We start from the raw sequence: 19,536 nt of genomic DNA on the forward strand, positions 1-19,536 counted from the left end.
ATCCCTGTCTCCTTACCTCTCCCATCCCTTTCCGCCCGGTGCTCGTCTCCATCCATTAGAGCCTGTCCAGACCAGTTTACATTGTTTGACTTCATGAGTCGTGCCTCGGTGCAGAATTCTTCCTGTCGGTTCGAGAAGTCGTTGTGATTTGTCACTCACACCATACAAAGTTTCTGCTGGGGTTAAGAGCCGAGCACAACCCAGGAATTTGTCATTCGGGTTTGTATGTTTAACGAGATGAAAAGAATTATGTTGAGTGCACGAAAGTGTATTTTTTTACAGTGTCCTGTCAAGCACCATTATTTAGGCAATACAATGATCACACAATTCTTGCATTCTTTAACTTTTTATTCCTCTGCTAATACTTCTCTTTTTAACTGTGCCTGAAATAACAACACACTATAATCTAAATCGCTTTAGTCAAAGCTCTGTGGAGAATCTCCCTCCCATTATGTTAATATTGTTAATTCTCATACATTTGTTAAGTGTCACAGTTTCTCAATTCTCTCATATTCTCCAGCTGTGCTTTTAACTGTGCGTGAGTCCAGTAGGAGTGAGCCGCTGATTTTCCTCTCATTCTTGATGAACGCCTCCTGACCTCCACCACACCTACACTGGTCATGGCCATTTATCAACCATCTGGGTCATGCATCTCCTGGGCGGGTGAGGCAGCACACGCCTACATCAACAGGCTCCCCAAGGAACTGTGCTGACGCGTCCTCTCACAATTCCTCCACAATTAAGTTTTATGTTCTCATTGAGGCTACAACAAAGATGATGAGGACTTGACGACACAAACCGTTTTAATCTGGGTTGAGTGTGTAATCAAAATGCTGTTTCCATTTAAATGAGGTGTGGATATGTTACTGGTTACTGGTGAGGGGCCTATAATGTCACATTACTCTGCAATGGATATGCCGGGTATCCACACTACTCCAAAGTTTTAGAGCTGCTGGACTTTGAAACTCCGGCACAGCGTTTTTGTTTGGATGGGCAGAAACGAAGATGTTTAGAAACAATAATGTAGAGACTTACAACCGCCTGCCGATTGGGTCTTTTCGGTCGCAGCATTTGCTGATTCGTCAGACTCCTATCACATGACCCCCCCCTTCTGGAAGAAAAAAAACAGCATCAGCCTCGGCTACCATGTGTGGACAACATCAGTTACAAGCATTCCTGAGCCTGTTTTCGAGCAATCTGCGACAATTCCCGTTCCTGTGTTTGATGCGCTTGCCTTCCTGTTAACGTTGGCACTTCATACCTAATGTATATGAGTGGTCCCATAATATGCGTTTTCAGGCTTGCTAGTAGGATGTGATTAAAACTGATACGGAGCCGAAAACACTCATGTGGAACCATAGTAGAGCTGATGTACCCTCAAGACTGGGATCTCCTCTGCTCTTCCATGGCCGATCGCACCAAATTAGAGGATATGCAGCATGTCTGTCAACTGGAGAGAACAAAAGGTGAGACCTGGTTCCCATCTGACATTTCTTTATCTCAGCCACTGTCCAGATGTTGTGCCATAGATGAAAAAACAACACTCTCCAATTGTGTCTCATCTGGAGTATTTCTGTCTGACTGTTGTGCTTGTTGCTGACTCTCAGCACAGACTGTCCCCTCTCACAATAAGTGCCGGATTGTGGACTCACACTTAACTTAAAATCTGCCTTCAAGCACAACAGCACTTTCAGAGTAATATTAGCATAATTTACTGAATTATAACAGCTGATAATAAATAAGTTACATTTACTAAACCATGCAGGGGAGTGAGTTTGACCGATAGAGGCCCCTTGGTTGACTGGAAAGACTGGTTGTAGGATGTTTCCCTTCCTAGCCCACGCCAAAGCATTGTCCAGCTCAAGTACACAGCGGCGACACAGCCTTGAACCACATTGTCAGCATTCACATTCACATTGTCTGCTTCACCTCCATACTTCTGTCAACACTAGATTCACTTTCAGCTGTAGAGCGTTTACAGCGTTTTAACCCAAACGGTGAAACATTTCCCTAGTTTGTCATTCAAAGCTTCAGGCAACACCCTATACTTTGATTTGTTTTATAACTGGTGTATGTAGGCTAGAGAATAATAAGTAGCTCGTATTCAGTACACATAAAATAATGGGTTTGAAAATAAAGAAAGATCTCCATGTTAAAATGGAGGGTTGAAACGTTCTGACTTTATTCATCCATCCATCCATCCATCCATCCATTATCTATACCGCTGATGCTTTTGAGGATCACAAGGGGAGTCGGACCAATCCTTGCTGACATTGAGCGAGAGAATTTGCGCATGTTACTTCAAAATACTCTCGGACAACCAGATATTCAGCCACAGCACTGGGGGTTGAAGCAAATGAGATTTTGCGCTGATCCACCGTAGTGACTCTAGGAGACTTTGCCTTGTGCGTGAGACTGCGATGGAGTGGGTCCTTGAGAGTCAGCGGTGCAGCGAGGCTCACCTCACTCTGGGTTCACAGCAGGCGGGTTGTGCTCACTGCCCTTCAGTGTTGACTCAACAGTTTTCAGCAGTTTGATTGGTGTGCACCACAGCAAAAAAAAAAAAGATATGATTCTGGTTTTACTCCAATGCAGTGGAAGCGTGGAATTTAATTTATGGTGCTCAAAGCATTGCTGGTTCTCAATATGGTGCTCGATCCACTGACCTCCTCATCCCCCAGTCACTGCTCATACTGTCTGTTTTATTTTTTAGACAACCGTTTCGCTTGACCCCTCCCCTAAAGAGTGTTGGTCCAATCAGAACTTAGCAACTGTAACCCAGCTCATATGTGCAAGTTATGAGTGCCATAATGAAAAAGTAGCCAAATCTGCCTTTAATTTTCTCAGAAATTCTACAGTAAAATCTTTTGAAACCTGACATACTGACAGTAGGGGTCGCCATGAACAACAGTGTGGTGAATATCTGTGTCACCTCTAAAGGATTTTAAAATATTTATATTTATATATGAGCAGGTTATGAATGCCATAATGGAAAAGTAGCCAAATTTTCTCCACAGGCAGTGATAGGCCCACATGGTGCACAAAAAGATTGGAGTGTCTGTGTATCAGGCTCAGCTCCACCGGTCCCTGGCAAAAAACTCACAGTGCAACAAAAGCACCATGTTCTTCCAGCTGCTGGACGGGAGCTGCAATCACCAGCACCACCCGTCTCTATGCGACTCCAGCTGCTTATTATTCACAGGCAAACTGTAGATTTCCTTCAAAGAGGTTATGTTTTCTTTAAGTTTGTTAGGGGGATAGGATTACACAGAAATACAAACGCCGTTCTCACGCGCAAAAAAAAATAATCTGCCAGTTAGATTGACACCTTCTGATGTCTTTTTGAAATGAAAGCTATAGTATCCAAATTGAAATCTGCCACCGTTGTTTGTTTGAAATAATGTACAAGTGTAACTAGCCTCGCTGAGTGTGGGTGAACAGATCCTAAAAATTTGAACTTCTCCATGAATGGTATAGTTTGCTTGCACACAACTTGATAGCTGTTTAAAATCGTCTTACTCTTCTATAAGATGTGCATAAGAGACTCTAATTGTTTGAGCATGTGTTACTCCAAATAGTTTTCCTGCAAAACACTTGAAAACCCCTTAATTAAATGAAAATGTGAGAAACAGATTTTCATGAGATGTCCAACATTTTTCATGAGATGTCCAAAATAAACAAAACATTGGTTTCCAATAGATTTTTGTAAGTAAAATATAATTAATTTTCAGTTGTAATCTGTTAACATAGTCTCCCAGGGCAGTAATGAAGAGGCTGATCACAGTAGGGGAGCGTGCTCAGTTGCAGTAGGGATCGTACCCATTTACAGTTTCTTATGTAACCCCTATTGCCAGTCAGTCATATTCCAACAGTGGATTTCCCTGACGTCAGCCTGCGAGTTGTGTGGATGTGGTCACAGGGCTGCTGCATCAGCAGACACCCTCTGCAGCACGTACCCGGCTGTAAGCACCAGGGTGGAGGGAAGGGAGACGTGGGCCCAGAGCTGTTAGAGCAGCCGCTGCCAGACGGCCTTCCTGCCACAACGTGCCATCACTCATGCACACACATCTGACGCCAGACCACAAAAATAAAACAAGGGCAAGGGCTATTGTATCACTCCACATTGGGCAAGAAGTCAGAACCAGTGCAAAAAACAAACATCTGATGAACTCTGGTGTTACATGCAGAGAAAGCAACCGAAACACTGTGCTGGGGAAAAAAGATCTCTTAGCCGAGGAGAGAGACGGTTTAAAGATGGATGCATCGTTTGGTGGAGTTTATTTTATATATTGTAGCTGATGGATCATCACCATGTGGTCATGTGAGCGTAACGTAAATAACACAGTGAAAACAAAAGTCACATAATCTACATGGCAGTGAACCATGTAGCAATCATCTCCTCAGAAATGAGTGTCTGATGTTTTGGATTTGTTTTTGTTATGCAAACACCTGAGCTGGGCCCAGATCAGCTTCAGTATATTATGATGTCATCTCTAGAGGCTTTAATTTTTAATTTGAATTTTTCCTCACCCTTCTCTCCTCTTCTCTCCTCTTCTCTTCTCTCCTCTTCTCTCCTCTCCCTCCTCTCCTCACCTCTCCTCTCCTCTCCTCTCCTCTCCTCTCCTCTCCTCTTCTCTTCTCTCCTCTTCTCTCCTCTCCCCTCCTCTCCTCTCCTCTCCTCTCCTCTCCTCTTCTCTCCTCTCTCCCTCCCTCTCATCTCTCTCCTCTCCCTCCCTCTCATCTCCTCTCCTTCCTCTCCCTCCTCTCCTCTCCTCTTCTGTCCTCTCCTCTCCTCTCCTCTCCTCTCCTCTCCTCTCCTCTCCTCTCGCCTCTCCATCACCTTTCCCTTGCTCCCACCCGTACTTATTCAGCATCAAAGGCCACCCGTGGCTCCGGCTGGGTGGCCACCAGCTTCTCATTTCCTCTCCTGCTCTCCAGCCATTCAGTAGTGGCGTGCTCCGTCAGGGCTGAGCGGACCCCAGGGAGTCCACCAGAAGCCTCCACTAGGCGCTCACCGCCGCTTCCTGCTCATTTAAGAGAGCCCTCAGAATGGAGCACCATTGTCCTGACTGTTATCTGATGGCCCCACTCAACAGGCAGACAAAGCCAAGGGCCTGGGGGCTCCCCCCACCTCGCTGGTTGTGATGAGACTCTCCCTGATTTATTTTTTCTTCTTTTTTTTGTTACACATGTAGAAGAAAGGAGTTCTGCAAACACCGATAGATGCATCAAAGCACTACACATTTTCTGGGCATTTAAAGAGAAATTATAACCAACTGGACCACACAGACCTGTTGAGAAAAGTGAATCGGTGCAGGTCAAAAGTATTATTAACATGTTATTAATAAAGTTGACTTTGACAACACACTGACAGTTGTGTAAATCAAGACAATGTTTGCACAAACAGATTTTAAATAGCAGCAAATTGTAACAATTCACCCATGCAACCAGACATGTCACATCAAACGAGGAAAGGGGTAAAACAGACAGATGTTAAATACATATGATTGAGTTTGTACATGTTTTTATTGGAAATTAAAGTATGAGCTTTAAGTCATGGGGTGTCAGGTCCGTCCAACACGACACAAGCCTGTTGAGCTTGTTCCAAGTGACCAGATTCAAGTTCTCAAAACAGGAAATGAAGAATTTGTGTTGAAAAAGAGATAACATTTTAAAGCTTTAGTTGTGTTATTCTAGAAATAGACACATTTAGGATATTTTTTATGTTTGGTTTTCAAATGTATATTCCCCCAGTTTTCTCAACTCAACTTTATTGTTGTCACTTCTCTTCTGTTTTTTTCTTCAGAAATATTTTTTGTTTTGTTACAGTTGTTATTGATATCTTATGCTTTTATTTGGATGTTATAGATTGCTTTTGAAGAGAGGGGCGGTGTTTTTTCATGAGAGCTTTGTTACTCAAAACCTTCTGTTCACATCTAAAAAGGTTGTTTTTTTTTTAAAAGGGCAAATCGGTTTTATTTGTGTAGCTCAAATTCACAAATCACATTTGCATATAAAAGGTTTTAAAATGTGTACAGCACATGACAACCAAAGGTGTCAGTTTTAGTAACAAAATAACAAACTGAGCCTCTGTGTTGTTTGTTTGTTTATTTGTTTGATGACTTGTTGTCTGAGAAAAATCAAGACTTATCACATAAAAGGTACAAATCTGCACCTAATGTGCCAGTTTATATCCTGACATGAGATCAGGAGCTTAGGAGGCACAAACCAGTTAATGTCCTTGAAATAGAGTTTGACCAACTGTTTCAACTCTTGTTACTGTTTCATCATTTTTCACAAAGTTATCATTTATGTCAAATAAAGTTCACCAGTTTTGCAAAAAAATGCACATGACACATGATGAGTGACTAGGTAACAGGAATGGAGCAGATACGATATGGGAGCAGCGTCCTCTTGTGGAGAGGTATGGTAAAGCAAATGCAACAACGTTTTTTTTATTTCTTTTGATCCAGAATGAGCTTTGTCTCATTAAACATTTTTTTTCCAATGGCCTTTTTCTTTTTCTGCTGACACACACTCACACACACACACACACACACACACACACACACACACACACACACACACAGACGTGAGACGGGGGTGTCCTATAGAGACATCATTGTGTGCACGGTATCAAAGGGAGATTTGTTGAAGGAGCTTTGGTGTGTGCTGTGGTATCACCCACATCAGTCGGGGCTGCCCGTGCAGGTGCCTATAACCAGGGTGGGGGGAGTTGGTGGACTCGCTCCCTGCTCCAATTTCATAGGCTTCCGACCTGACAGGAGAGACTGTAACAGTAGAGGTGAGGCCATATAACAGAGTCAACTTAAAGCAAAATAATGGATCAGTCCCCTCTTCTCTAACAATCTCTATATGAACCTGTAAATAGTTGTACTATTCTGTAAAGTGATGCAGTTGTGATGCTGTTCTGTCCTGGAACAGTCAGTCAGTGTGTGTTATAGTGAACTGTGTGGCCTCCACTACAGCCCTCTCTAGTGGGGCGGTATTGAACTGTAAGGTACTTCACAGGAGCAGGTAAAAGATCGGGTGAAATTGTAATACTGGTGGGAAGATAATGTTGAAGCGAGTGGATTGATTCTCTCTCAATCTGTTGAAGTTGCACACGTGCACAGTTTTTATTTCACAGCAGAGATGTGACGGAAAATCTATTTGCACAAGGTCACATTTTGAATAAATATTATTTGACATAAATTTGTGTTAATGTTTGATTAAATATTATTTCAGACATATTAAGAGAGACTCATGCAGGGTAATTCAGATATTTCACAAACATCATGTGGATATTTGTCATTGGGGCTTATGAGCTGCGTGAGAATACAGGATGCAGCTATGAAGCAACTAGAAATGTGCAAAACATCTGCATTTATTTAATTTATATGACACTTTACCAGATATGCTGATATGCTGGGGAAAGAGAGAAGTCATCTTTGTGTAATGCTCTGGTTTCCCGTAAGCAGGGCAACAACAATAACATGCTTCAGTTATTAAAACCTACACTGATATTTTTATTTTTATTAATTTACCCTTAAAGTGTCTTTTCAGGTATTTAAATCACTTTTACTTGAGAAAGAGGAAAGGTTCCAGTTTTTTTTTCTTTTTACGTATGCTTTGGAGTAAAAAACCCTTCAGCATGAGTTTGTTTTACCTGCACAGTGGAGCTGCCCAGAACGAAGACATTAAAGTCATGATGTAAATACAGTGGATAAGAAAAAAGAAAGCCCATAGAAAAACAACGACGAACACTCAAACGGATTCATCCATCTATCTCCCCTACTTTTCCTCTCGTCTTTTTTGAAGATCAAGCAATGGCAAAAAAAGTTGAATAATTCTGCCTCTTTGATCTGCACACACAAGTGAGAGTTCATTTCCATTTTTGATTTTTTTTTTCTTCCCTCTTCCTTTCTGTAAGAGTGCCAGCATCAAGATTTACCTTGGTGTGCAAATGTGCTGGAATAGGTTAAAAGGAAATCTCGCTGCTCTCTCAAAGCACAAGTGCAGATGTTATGAAGTTAATTAAAAATTTAGCAATTCGTTTCTCCTGTCCCAATTTAGGCTGCATCAAATAGAGGAAAACAGACGGAAAAATGAGAGAAGTCTGTGTAGTCTGTCTTTTTACATGTATGCTAATGTCCACAAGGAGGTATGAGGCTTCTTCAATGTGGAATTCAGGATAATACGCCAATCTTTTATTTTCTTTATGAAGTGTGTATCATTAACAAATACATTAGTATGTAGTTTATATATTTCTCTTTTTATTTCATCTAATATTTTTGAAGACAACCCTTCATTCGCACTTCCTGAATCACCCTATTTCTATTTCTGCAAATCTGCAAGTCGGGCCTGTGATGTTACTGAAAGATCTCACATCAGTCAAGTCAATAACCATCAGTAAACATTTCGCATGGCCTGCCTCATTCAGGAGACAACAGGGATAAACACATTTTAAAGCCTCCCCCCCCCCATCCATCAATCAGCCCATGCCAGTATCCTTGTTTACTAAAATTGCATCAGTGTGTTGACATCGGCCCAGAATCTCCCACCATCTCTCCCATCTCCTCCCAAATAATAGTGCCATCCACGGGAAGGATGTCAAGTCTCAAGGTGCTGCCCACCCCTCTCCACTCCCCCCTGCGTGCATGCCGCTCCAGGAGCGTAGCAGAGGGAGGGAGGGGGGTGGGAGGGGCAGCTTCTGCACAGGTGTTGCAGCTGCATTCGTACATAATTCCTTTCTGTGTGAGCAGTGCTCGGCGTTAGCCTCTCTGCGCGGCTTCCCCCCCTGTGGGACCCCTCCTCCACTGAGTGATATTACAAGCGGCAGCCGTGCGCCTCTGATCTACAAGCGCCGGGCTCCCTCCTGGTCCTGGGTGAATAGCGCTTGACTTGTTCAATTTGTTTAGAAGCCGCGTTGGATGCTTTGAAGCCACACATTTTAGCATAAATCATAACCTGTCTCCTTGCTCACAACTGCTTTGAAATGCAACATCTGCTTTTGAATCCCCCTGCCTTACAATTAGTTAGGCAACATCAATAGATTGACTGCCTATAATTTTTCTTGATAATGAACTGCTTTGTACATGTGCATGGGCATTAGCGGTGGGCCACTTGATTTTTTTTTTTTTGCAAAGGCCACGGTCCTGAACCGGATCAATCTTCATCAGCCCTCCACGCCGGAGCGACCCTCAACTTCCTGAAGTTCTCAGCGTGTTGTGCTCAGACACACGTGTTAAATTGGGTTACCCTCCGTGGTAACCTACTTAGGAAGTGTCATGGTTGTGGGGCATGATACCGGGCCGTGTTGTTTACTCTTTCATCACACTCTTCAGGTTCCCTGTTTGTTGGTTTGTTTTGCAAAGCACAGCCTTCTGTTCAGCTGTGGGAAAAGTGCGGAATCAAAGTCCCGGAGAGGAGCCGAACATTGACACTGATAAGCTTGGCCTGTCACTATCCATTTGTCTGAATGACAGTGATGCTCAGGTTGGATCTCTGGAGGAAGTAGAAACACACACACAGAACCCAGGTGCATATGCTGCTGCTGCTGCTGCTCCACCATGGAAAGAAAGAAAAGTCTGCTCCATCCAAGTTTGCTTAATGAACTTTGTCGCAAAGTTAACATAGTGAATAAAAGGAAATAAACACAATATTGGCACGAGTTCAGTATACTGTACTACTGTACCAAGGTTCAAACTCTCAAAAACGGATCCGTCACTCAGAAACCTCTCATCGGGTGCATTAAGAATTCTTTTTGCAGGTTGAAGGGGAAAATAACAATCCCAAAGATTTTATTTTCAAAGGCAAGCATTTGATCAGTAGTCATCAATTAAACTTACTGAGGTGCAAATTACACCACAAGGATTAGATGAAAGAGCCTCTGTGTCATTTCCTCCCCTCCTCCTCCAAGCCGGGGCCTGATTTGCAGTACACACAAACAGCAGGCTGATCCCTGGCATGGTGGTGACAGGGTGACACTTCCCCTCACATTACGCCGGCTGAGCTGACTGAGGGGCTTAACAGATAGTGGCATCACAGGCGTACATTTACAACAAAAAAAAAAAAGATCTACTGCTCTGGCTGTGCGGCACTCCTCTGCACATGTAGCCCTTGTATCTCTGCTGCCGCTTTGCATCCAGCTTGAGCCCATTGCCTTAAGATCTGGTTACCGTGCTGATGTGAGTCCCGCTTCCCAGATGGCATGTTTGGGCTTCTTGGGTAATATTTATGAAACGGGGTGGATGACATTTTAGGTCTGATGCTACTGTAGGGCCTCCTTGCAAGAGAAAATCACTCTGCAGAATATTATTTTGGCAATTTTCAAATTGGAGGTTAAATACGATAAAAACATGGGCTTTATACATAATTATTTTTAATAATGTGTTATTTTATTCCTATCTCCTACTGGAGTCAGTCCCACCTGAGTACAGTACTTTAGATCAGACGCCAGCATCTCTGTGACAGGTGCTCACATCTCCCACAGCCACTGAACAAAGCTATAAGATCACTTGGCGCGGGTCCCTGCCTGCAATACCCATTAGCTTGATGGCTGTAAGTGATACTGTCAAGTGTTAGAGCTAATTATTTACCTTTGCTCATCTTTGTCTAAACACGTTTGGAGACGCTTTATGATTGATAATCCCATTGTTTCTGTTTCTTCCTTTTGTCTCCGCGTTTGCTTTTTTATTATTCATTTTAATGTGGCGCCGCACAGACAGGCGTTTGTAGGGGAATTCATCGTTTTAGGGAATTTACACAGCAAACCCTATGAATAAACAATCCATTCTTTTCCTGGGTAAATTAGTTATCATTAATTTTAAATGTTGTGTTGGTTGAAAATGAATCAACATAAATGTACTGTGCTCAGAAAGGGTCCAACAGTGGATACTTAGAGCACCAACAGGAAATTCAGGATGTCAGACAGTTGACAAACACGCTGCCGGTGGATTTTATCAAACAGAAGTCATAATCAATTTCATCAGCTATGATGACAGATAGGAGGATTTTGACTGACGAAAAAACTCAGTTGTATAGATTATGTTTTAGATTAACTCATTATAATGAAAATATTTTATAAATATATTTACGATCTAAATGAAGGATGAGTTAAAAAGAAATAGAAATGTATAAATGGTTGAGGTCTGTTTGGTCGTATATACAGTTTATTCAGTATGTACAACTACAGATGTTTACCTTATGATAACAAACTAGACTATATCTGTTTTTGTGGTTAAGTCTAAGTTCCCTGAGTAACCGCCTTCATGTCTGTGCACATAAGATAATAACACATTTTACACATTCATTTATCTATTTTACACTAAAATTAGCAGGTAGACATGTTATTTTTGAACATTTCTAATCCTGCTAAGAAAAAAGGCAATTTCCTCCTTTTCCCATTTCCAGCAGAGGAGTTTGCCTATATCCTTTTTTTCCCTGTGCAACCTGCTCGGCGTCAAGAACCCAGGATCCCACCCCCGGCTCTCTCACCTTGCTTTATTAGCACATTCACCTGGCTGACATGTTTCCATCACTGCCTATTGGAGCTGGAGCCAATTAAAACCTTTGTTTGCAGAGTCATTTGACCTGGGAGTGATATCACAAGCCAGATGTTAGCAGGTGTTAGTGGGGTTTTTTTTTAACCAGTGGAAAAAGAGGCTGTATAGATATCAGTTCCCTGAACAGTCCTGATCGGATTCTTTACATCAAGATCTGTGAATAATTCCCAGGGAAATCTGGCAAAACGTTGAAAAGAAACAATCTCACATTGTTAAAGAAAGTGAAAAAAAGAAATCCTGGATCCGTTCCCCTGATCCTCACCAAAATGTTATGGTCTCTTCCCTGATCCATGCCACATGGTTAGTAATCCATCCAGTAGATTTTATGTTTTATATTGCTACCTAACAGACAGAAACTCCATGGCGAAGGTAATAATCTAAATCATATTGCAGAATTTGTTACCTCTGGACAAAGCCAGGCTGTTTCCCCCTGCCTCTGGTCTTAATGCTCATCTAAGCTAACCAGCTCCTATGTCCAGCTTCATACTGAGCAGAGAAATATGAGCAGAACAGTATCCATCATCTCAGCTCACTCTCTCCAAAATGTTTAATTACACTTTTACATCAGTGCAAATGACTCACATTTACAGAAGCATAACTCCAGTCTTTGCCAGTGGTTGTCACTGATTATCTCTTGATTGACTTACACGTCTCCTCGTGCAACTTTGCCACAAGTCTCTTTTCAGATCAAACGCCATATTTTATAGGCCGAAACCTTCAAAGCGTGTCGTATCCTGTCGAGATGATGAAATGATTATGAAGCACCATGAAAGTGACATTTGGCAGATGGACCGTATTCATCTTTATCACTGCAGAGTTCCTGTACTACTTTCCTTTGATAAAACATGAAACATATCCTCTGCTCAGATTTCCAGTCTGTGTGACAAGTGTTTCAGCGTCGTTGCTGGTACAGAAGTGAAGTTACCGAACTTACTGTAGATCTTGAGTCTGTTGAAGAAGAAACGTTAACGTCGGATTTTGGGGTTAATTTTCATTTTGTGACACGGATTTGCCGGGTAACTTAGCATTTTGCTGCGTGTTGACTAAAATGTGCTGCAGGATGAAACGTGTCGACTTGTGCTGCCGTATCTTAGCAGATTACATTAGTAATGTAAAGGGCAATCCAGTTCATTTTATATAACATCACCACAAAGGTGAGGAAGGCAGCGATTTCTTCAATCCATTCCTTTTATATGTACTTCCCAAACCCCCTCCATCTTCCCCTGGATCCCTCTCCCTCTCCCTCTCTCTACTATCTCTCTCTTTCTCTCTCTATCCCCTTTCGTCTTTCGTCTCTGGGAGTATGGGTGCATGTCAAGTGATTGTTGAATTGAAATATTGATGTGGAGTATCAAAGCGTGGTGTAGCACTCCTGTGTTTCCAGAACTAACCACGAAGCGCTTTGATCAGATACTCCTGTGATCTGACTTCTGAAGTTGTTAAGAGTGCTGGAAAACAAAATGCAAACAAACTTCAAGTGCTCTTGGTATTGATAAAAGTTTTCTTTGACAAGTGGAGATGCGTGCTGTCTGCCTGCGTCTGCCCAAGACTGGAGATTTTGGGGTTTTCGTACATGCTAATGGACAAGAGATGAGGGAGTTATTATTATGGTTTCACTGCTTCCTCGCTCACCTAGAGATGTAAACTGTGGTAAAGGGGTGGGAATCACAACACAGAATCCTGCTGCGGTAGCAAGGTAGTTTGAGTAGCGGCGCAAAAGTCTCACAATTCTCTGATTCATGCTTTCATTTGTATTTGATTTAGAGTGTTTGTATTTACAACTTAACTAAACGGGTAAATTAAGACGCCTGAGTGATAAAATCTTAAATGAAATCCCTTTACGTGATGACAGCTGCAATGTCAAATTTAAATTAAAAAATAAAATGAAGTTTAAAGTACCTTGTTTAAAGGTGTGAGGGATTAATTCAGAATGTATTTATCTTTGCATTTTCAGCAAAATCATTTCCCCCCTTTTTTTCTTCATCGTCTTGAGACAATTTATGCAGGAAGATTATTGAGAGCAGAAATAACTGAGGTCAGACGAGACAGGAGTTTTATTAAAAGGACCATTTGCAGCAACCTGACAAGAAAAAAGTGAGCTTTTCCGTTTTCAGGCTCCGAAGTCTTAACTGTCGGACGAGGACATGAACCTGCAGAGATCAAGTGACACAACTGATTAACTGTGGCTGAAGAAGAACGCGGCAGCACGGTGTCGTGAGATCCTCCGGTCCGCAGAGGTGAGGCTAAAATATTCCTAAAAAAAACATCAATCTTTGCTCGTCCCTCTCACTGTCAACACTCAATAGGAGACAGGAAAGAGACTCCTGGTGGAGGTACATCAAATTGTCGCCCTGAAAAGTCCAGCTGTTGCCGCTGCCGCTCATCCCAATGAAGCCGAGTGTCATGGTAATTATGGCCCATCTTGTCCTGTCTTGGCTCGCTGAATGGTTAAAGAGTGGAGCACTACAGTTAGCAGCAGGCTTTTACATGCTGCCGCTCTCATCCATTAGGCCACATTTGTCACATGAGGGCCATTGAGGTGGCACGGCGCTATAAAATTGGCTTTTTGACATGGCCACCAGTACAAAGGCCGCTCTCCACTTACGGCTGCCCTTTTTGAGTGCAGATGGTCAAGACAGCTGGGACAATTTAGTGATCTGAGGCTTTTAAACTGGCCCCCAGGCATGATAAAAAAAAAGAAAAGACAGCTCGAGTGGCCACTTGCATATTCTACGCACTGAGTTTAAGATTATGTCTGCAACAAAAACAACGGCTTTTGTTGTCTACAATCTACTAAAAGAACTAAAAACATCATCCCAGATTGGGGGGGATTTCTGCACATTAAACTCTCACAAAGACGCCCAGTGGACCTTTAAAATCCTCTTTTTTTCTCAGATTTCTTTTGTGTCTGTTTGGAAACATGCATTTGAACGCGGCGTATTTGAGGGTGTATTTGAGTCTGTGTCAGTTTTTGAAGTTGAAGACGCCGCCACCCAGTCACAGCGCGGCGATGCTGTGTATGACGGAGCAGACCTGATTACCAGCAATCTCACCAGCTGTTTAATGAACACAGGGACCTCTTTCTCTGGAAATGAGTTTTCCCTTGAAAACTGTGGAAGCCGTATCCAGGTCTATTTAAATGAGGTAACATGGGGAAGGTAAGCACCACCACATGAGCATTGTTTTCACAGTTCAAAGTGAGGAGAGGGTACTTTGCACTTCAAAGCCACTCATCTGGGAAGCAGTACAGTGGGGGTGGGGTGGTGTGGGGGAGAGGGGACAGGAAATAAGAATCAGGGTAATTAACAACTTCTGCTCCGTAATAAACCAGAGACGTGGTATAACTCTGCCTGCAAGATACACTCACCGTTTCCATGTCCTCCCTGCTCTTTGCTGTTTACTGCTGTTTTCTTATTATCTCATCCCATGTTCTCTTTAATTTGGAATTAGGGGTTTTCAGTTTTGTCAAAGCTGCAGGAGCTGCATCGTGTTTGTTAAGATCTGCTCGGGAAAATTTGTATCATTAATGCATCAATGCGTTTTCATTCATTTCATTTCATATCATCGCTGCAGTATTGATCTGCAGAAGTTGCTGAAATCCTCTTTAGCCAGAGGTGATGGAACACATCTGGAGTGTTTCATTAAAATGATTTATCAGCCATGTTGTCCTGGTTAAATGTTAATCTGGTCTAGCATCCTGCGAATTGTTTCATAAAAGGAAAAGCATAATTATTTAAAACACACAGATTTTCAACGTTTTCAGGGTTTCCCCCCGTCCTCAAACAAACACAATCTGTGTTATTGATAAAACAAGCTGCAGCTGCAGTCTGTAAGTCGTCGTGAGTCTGAGAAACCTTTTGTTTCAGGCGGGGTGTCTCTTTGTCAAGGACATAACGTGGCGTTGCACTCTGTCTGCTCCGCCGTCGCACTAATAACTTCAAAAAGGCCCGACCCAAATAGCACAGGTTAGTGATTATCTTTATTGTCTTTCACTTGTTTTTAAAAGCTGTCAATAACTTAAGTGGAATAAAAGGATCTTTACATTTCTGTTCAAATAATGTATAAGTGTAGATCTTGTGCAGTTATTTCTAATTATAGCCGGCTTCTCCTCGGAGTGTGTTTATTTAAGGATCACAGTCTGTGAAACAAGGAGAAGCAGATAAGTGAGGAACCAGGAATTTACATGAGAAACGGGTTCCCAGCCTGGATTTAAACTCCTAACATTGTAATGGTGAACAGACTTCCAGAATGAGATTAAGCCTCAATCTGCATTTAATGGAGCACATCTGAAGTGGCCTCTACTTGAACTCCGAAATGCGAGAGTGTCACACAGGGCGACCTATTTGACATGTCACCTACTGGTGAGAAGTCCGCGGCTTTGATTGAGTTTTATCAATTAGCTTTGTGAGGGAAAATACCCTGGCTGTCTTCAGAGAGGCCGGTGAGCTGCCTGCTGCTGCGTCAAGACACAATGAGTGTGTGTGTGTGTGTCATCATGTAATCAAACAGTAAATTAAATAAACTCGAAACTACCTCCTGTGTCATCTCAACCAAAAAGCACTTCATCCATCAGGTGATAGGTTTTACAGTAAGTGCATGTCTTATCTCAATTAAGCAGAATTAAGCATGTTAATGCATCTTACTATTATAAAAAGCACAATTTAATTTTGTGCTTAGTGTTTCCAGCAATTTAATAAAATCTTAACAAACTACTTTTCGTCTTGTCATCGATTCCTCTGATGTAAATTTTCACCATCTGACTTTGATGTTTGTGACATTTTTAATAAATGGACCTGTGAAATATTATATCAAAACACTATGGTGGTTTGTTTTGTTATTTGTTGAATGGGATCATACTTTGTCCGGCTTTTCATGTAACACGGCACAGATTGTTTTTATTTGTTGCCACAATAAAAAATCTATTTATTTACTATCTTTACTGGAATCCCCACAAGTGGAGTTGAAGCCGTATGCAAATAGTCCCAGAGTGTTCAAAGTATTTTTGACTAAGCCGGCTATAATAATCTTAGATATTTTAACAGACGAAGCACTTTGTTATTGTGCAAGTTGCTGAAAGACTAAATGTTAACTCTGTGAAAAGTGCGTGTGTGTGTGTGTGTGTGTGTGTGACCTTATTTAAAAATGAAAGAAGTGGCACACACCAAAAACCTCCAGAGATGTGAAAATAGACATGATACAGTGAAAAGTACACATTTGACAGGACTCTTTGCATTTGAATCCTTTCTCTTTGCAGAACAGTGGGAGGAGGAGCCATGTTTTTGGGGTCAGCATTTGGTTGAAATTGAGTGAAATTATGAGTAGCCCACCCCTTCACCTATCCCCCTCCTCCTCCTCCTCCTCCTCCCTCCGTCACATCTCTCTATTGACTGGCTCTCCTGCATCATACTGGAGACCCCGTTGAGAGGATCTTTCCTCTCTATAAAGACAAGATGCAGCTCGGGCGCCTGTGAGATGATCGCGAGGATTTATTGCGCGCCTCTCTTCTCTCTTAACTTAGCAACTGATCTGGGTCTGCACAGAAAAAAAAATGACCCATAGTGGACTGACGGGCGTTTGAAGGACACTGGATTTTCCAATCTACTCTGCAAAAAAAGTGCCGCGAAGACCCGAATGTGAGCATCTTTCTCTGTGGTGCGCTGTGATCTGTAGTTGAGAGTTTGCGCGGCGCGGTTTGGGTTGCAGGTGCGTCGAGCAGGAGCGCGAGGACAGATGGCTGCGCTGACGATACAAAGGACTGACAACTTTTTGCACACATTTTTACAGGTTTGTTTTACAGGCCACCGTCTCTGTTTTATATATGGCAGATCAAAATATAGTTGACAGATTACCTGCTGTTGTTTGGGGTGGAAGCGCACGTTTCCACAACTTGTGCGTAATGGATGAATATGTTTGATGCCTGAGGAGATGATTAAACTTGCTGTAGTGATGAAATGTTTTAACATAATTGGATAATTAATGTTAGAAATAGTCTTATTAAATCGATTATTAATTTGACTTGGAGTGACAATTTCCAGACTTTTTTTTTAGACTGCCGCGTAAAAGTAAATGTAGATTTAAATCTTGTTGTCCTAACAGTGGAGCATGTAATCTGATGTGTTTGTGAATCTCCACACAGGACCGGACGCCCAGCTCCTCTCCAGAGGGAGCTCCTAACGCCCTCTCCTTCCTGGCCACCACCTGTAGCCAGGCCTGGCAGGTGGGAGGTTCCATGGGCTCAGAAGGTTCCCAGTTCCCCTACGAGGGCACCGTCAGTTCCGCATCGGGGATGTTTCAGCTCTGGAGCAACGAAATGACGCCCAGCACGGCCCTCAGCACCCACCAGATGACCTTCACGGTTCCTAAGGTGCAGTTCCCCGGACACATGCAGTCCGGCCTGGGCCACCACCATCATCATCATCACCCCCATCACCACCACCACCATGAGCTGCCTCTCACCCCTCCCGCTGAACCTCCCTCATCCTACTCATTCGAACTGTCCCCGGTGAAAGTCCTGTCCTCGCAGCCGCAGGCCAGCGGCCCCTATTACCCTCAGCACAACAGTGTGGCACAAAACTTCCCCAGCTTCCTCCAGAACTCCTCCGCCAGGCACCACCTGCCTGGGGGTCACGTGGAGGAAGGGCAGCAGTGGTGGAGCCTGCCCCAAACCAACGCCACCCCTTCCAACCACCCCTTCTCCCTGGGCAGACAGCTCGTGTTGGGCCACCAGCCGCAGATCGCCGCTCTCCTCCAGGGCACCTCCAAGGGGCTGCTGAGCTCGACGCGCCGCTGCCGACGCTGCAAGTGCCCCAACTGCCAGGCGAACGGCGGGGGGTTGGAGTTCGGCAAGAAGAGACTGCACATCTGCCACATCCCGGAGTGCGGCAAGGTGTACAAGAAGACCTCGCACCTGAAGGCGCACCTGCGCTGGCACGCCGGGGAGAGGCCCTTCATCTGCAACTGGCTCTTCTGCGGGAAGAGCTTCACCCGGTCCGACGAGCTGCAGCGGCACCTGCGCACGCACACGGGGGAGAAGCGTTTCGGGTGCCAGCAGTGCGGCAAGAGGTTCATGAGGAGCGACCACCTCTCCAAGCACGTCAAGACGCACCAGACCCGGAAGAGCCGGTCCGCGCAGCCCGCACAGAGCACGGACCCCCTGCTCACCAACATCAAGAGAGAGTGACCACCACCATTCAAAAGTAACCATCAATGAACACTCTGTGACGCACACTTGCTGCCATAGGTTTGCACTATAGAGGGTAAGCGTCCAGCTCCCTGAACACCTCCTCTTGTCAAAACCCCCTTTTTGGACTCCCAGTAGAAACCATGCAAATATATTTAGAGACCATTTTTAATTCATAGAAAGTAACTGTGTGCTGTTTGAGGCAAGCCACCTTTAAAGAGAACTTGAACCCTTCTTTTCAGTGACATTGTGAGTGTTTTTTTTCCGGTGCATTCATTGTACTTTTCATGATGCCACACAAACTGATTTCACTGGAACAAAACAGACGTCATGCCTTTAACAATTGCTTTCAATTTCTGCTGGTGTTGATAAATCTGTGCTGTATATATTTTATCTATGTGAAGGATGTTGAGCAAAAATATTATATTTTGTCCATATTTCCATGTTCAAAATAAACGATTGCCTTAGTACAGTGGACGGTTGCTGTATAAACAATATAACTTCTGCTCAGAGCGGGAAAAAAATACTGTGTTGCTGTTGGTAATTAGATTTTTATTCCAAAAGAAAATAAAAATCCTAATTTGTCTTCTTCAAGGTAAATATCTTTTTGAAAAGCAGACATGCGAGTGTTTGATCTACAGATCTTCTCAGCTGCGTGAAGCATCATTGCTCCAGATTAGCAAACATTTAAAGTTCTTTGTAAAATATGTAAAAAAATACCATTAACAATTTTATCGGGGTCATGGCCGCATGTAAATTTTAATAAACACTGTCCTTGCTGAAACAATT

At 43.1% G+C, this 19,536-nt stretch overlaps 1 protein-coding gene across 1 annotated transcript; it reads left to right on the forward strand.

Annotated features, from left to right (window-relative positions):
- Positions 1–17,002: 17,002 nt before the first annotated feature.
- sp5l (Sp5 transcription factor-like) lies at positions 17,003–19,529 on the forward strand. The gene is made up of 2 exons (XM_034591176.1): positions 17,003–17,351; positions 17,704–19,529. The coding sequence occupies exons 1-2, from the start codon at positions 17,298–17,300 to the stop codon at positions 18,745–18,747; spliced, it is 1,098 nt and encodes a 365-aa protein (XP_034447067.1). The 5' UTR covers positions 17,003–17,297; the 3' UTR covers positions 18,748–19,529.
- The last annotated feature ends 7 nt before the right edge of the window (positions 19,530–19,536 follow it).

Source organism: Hippoglossus hippoglossus, chromosome 7, assembly GCF_009819705.1.
Source record: "Hippoglossus hippoglossus isolate fHipHip1 chromosome 7, fHipHip1.pri, whole genome shotgun sequence".
NCBI lineage: Eukaryota > Metazoa > Chordata > Actinopteri > Pleuronectiformes > Pleuronectidae > Hippoglossus > Hippoglossus hippoglossus.

What these genes read in the sequence shown, in the direction of transcription:
- sp5l (XM_034591176.1), top strand. Translation starts at nt 17,298, where the DNA reads ATGGCTGCGCTGACGATACAAAGGACTGACAACTTTTTGCACACATTT. An exon ending in TTTTGCACACATTTTTACAG is followed by an intron (nt 17,352 to 17,703) that starts GTTTGTTTTACA and finishes ATCTCCACACAG; the next exon opens with GACCGGACGCCCAGCTCCTC.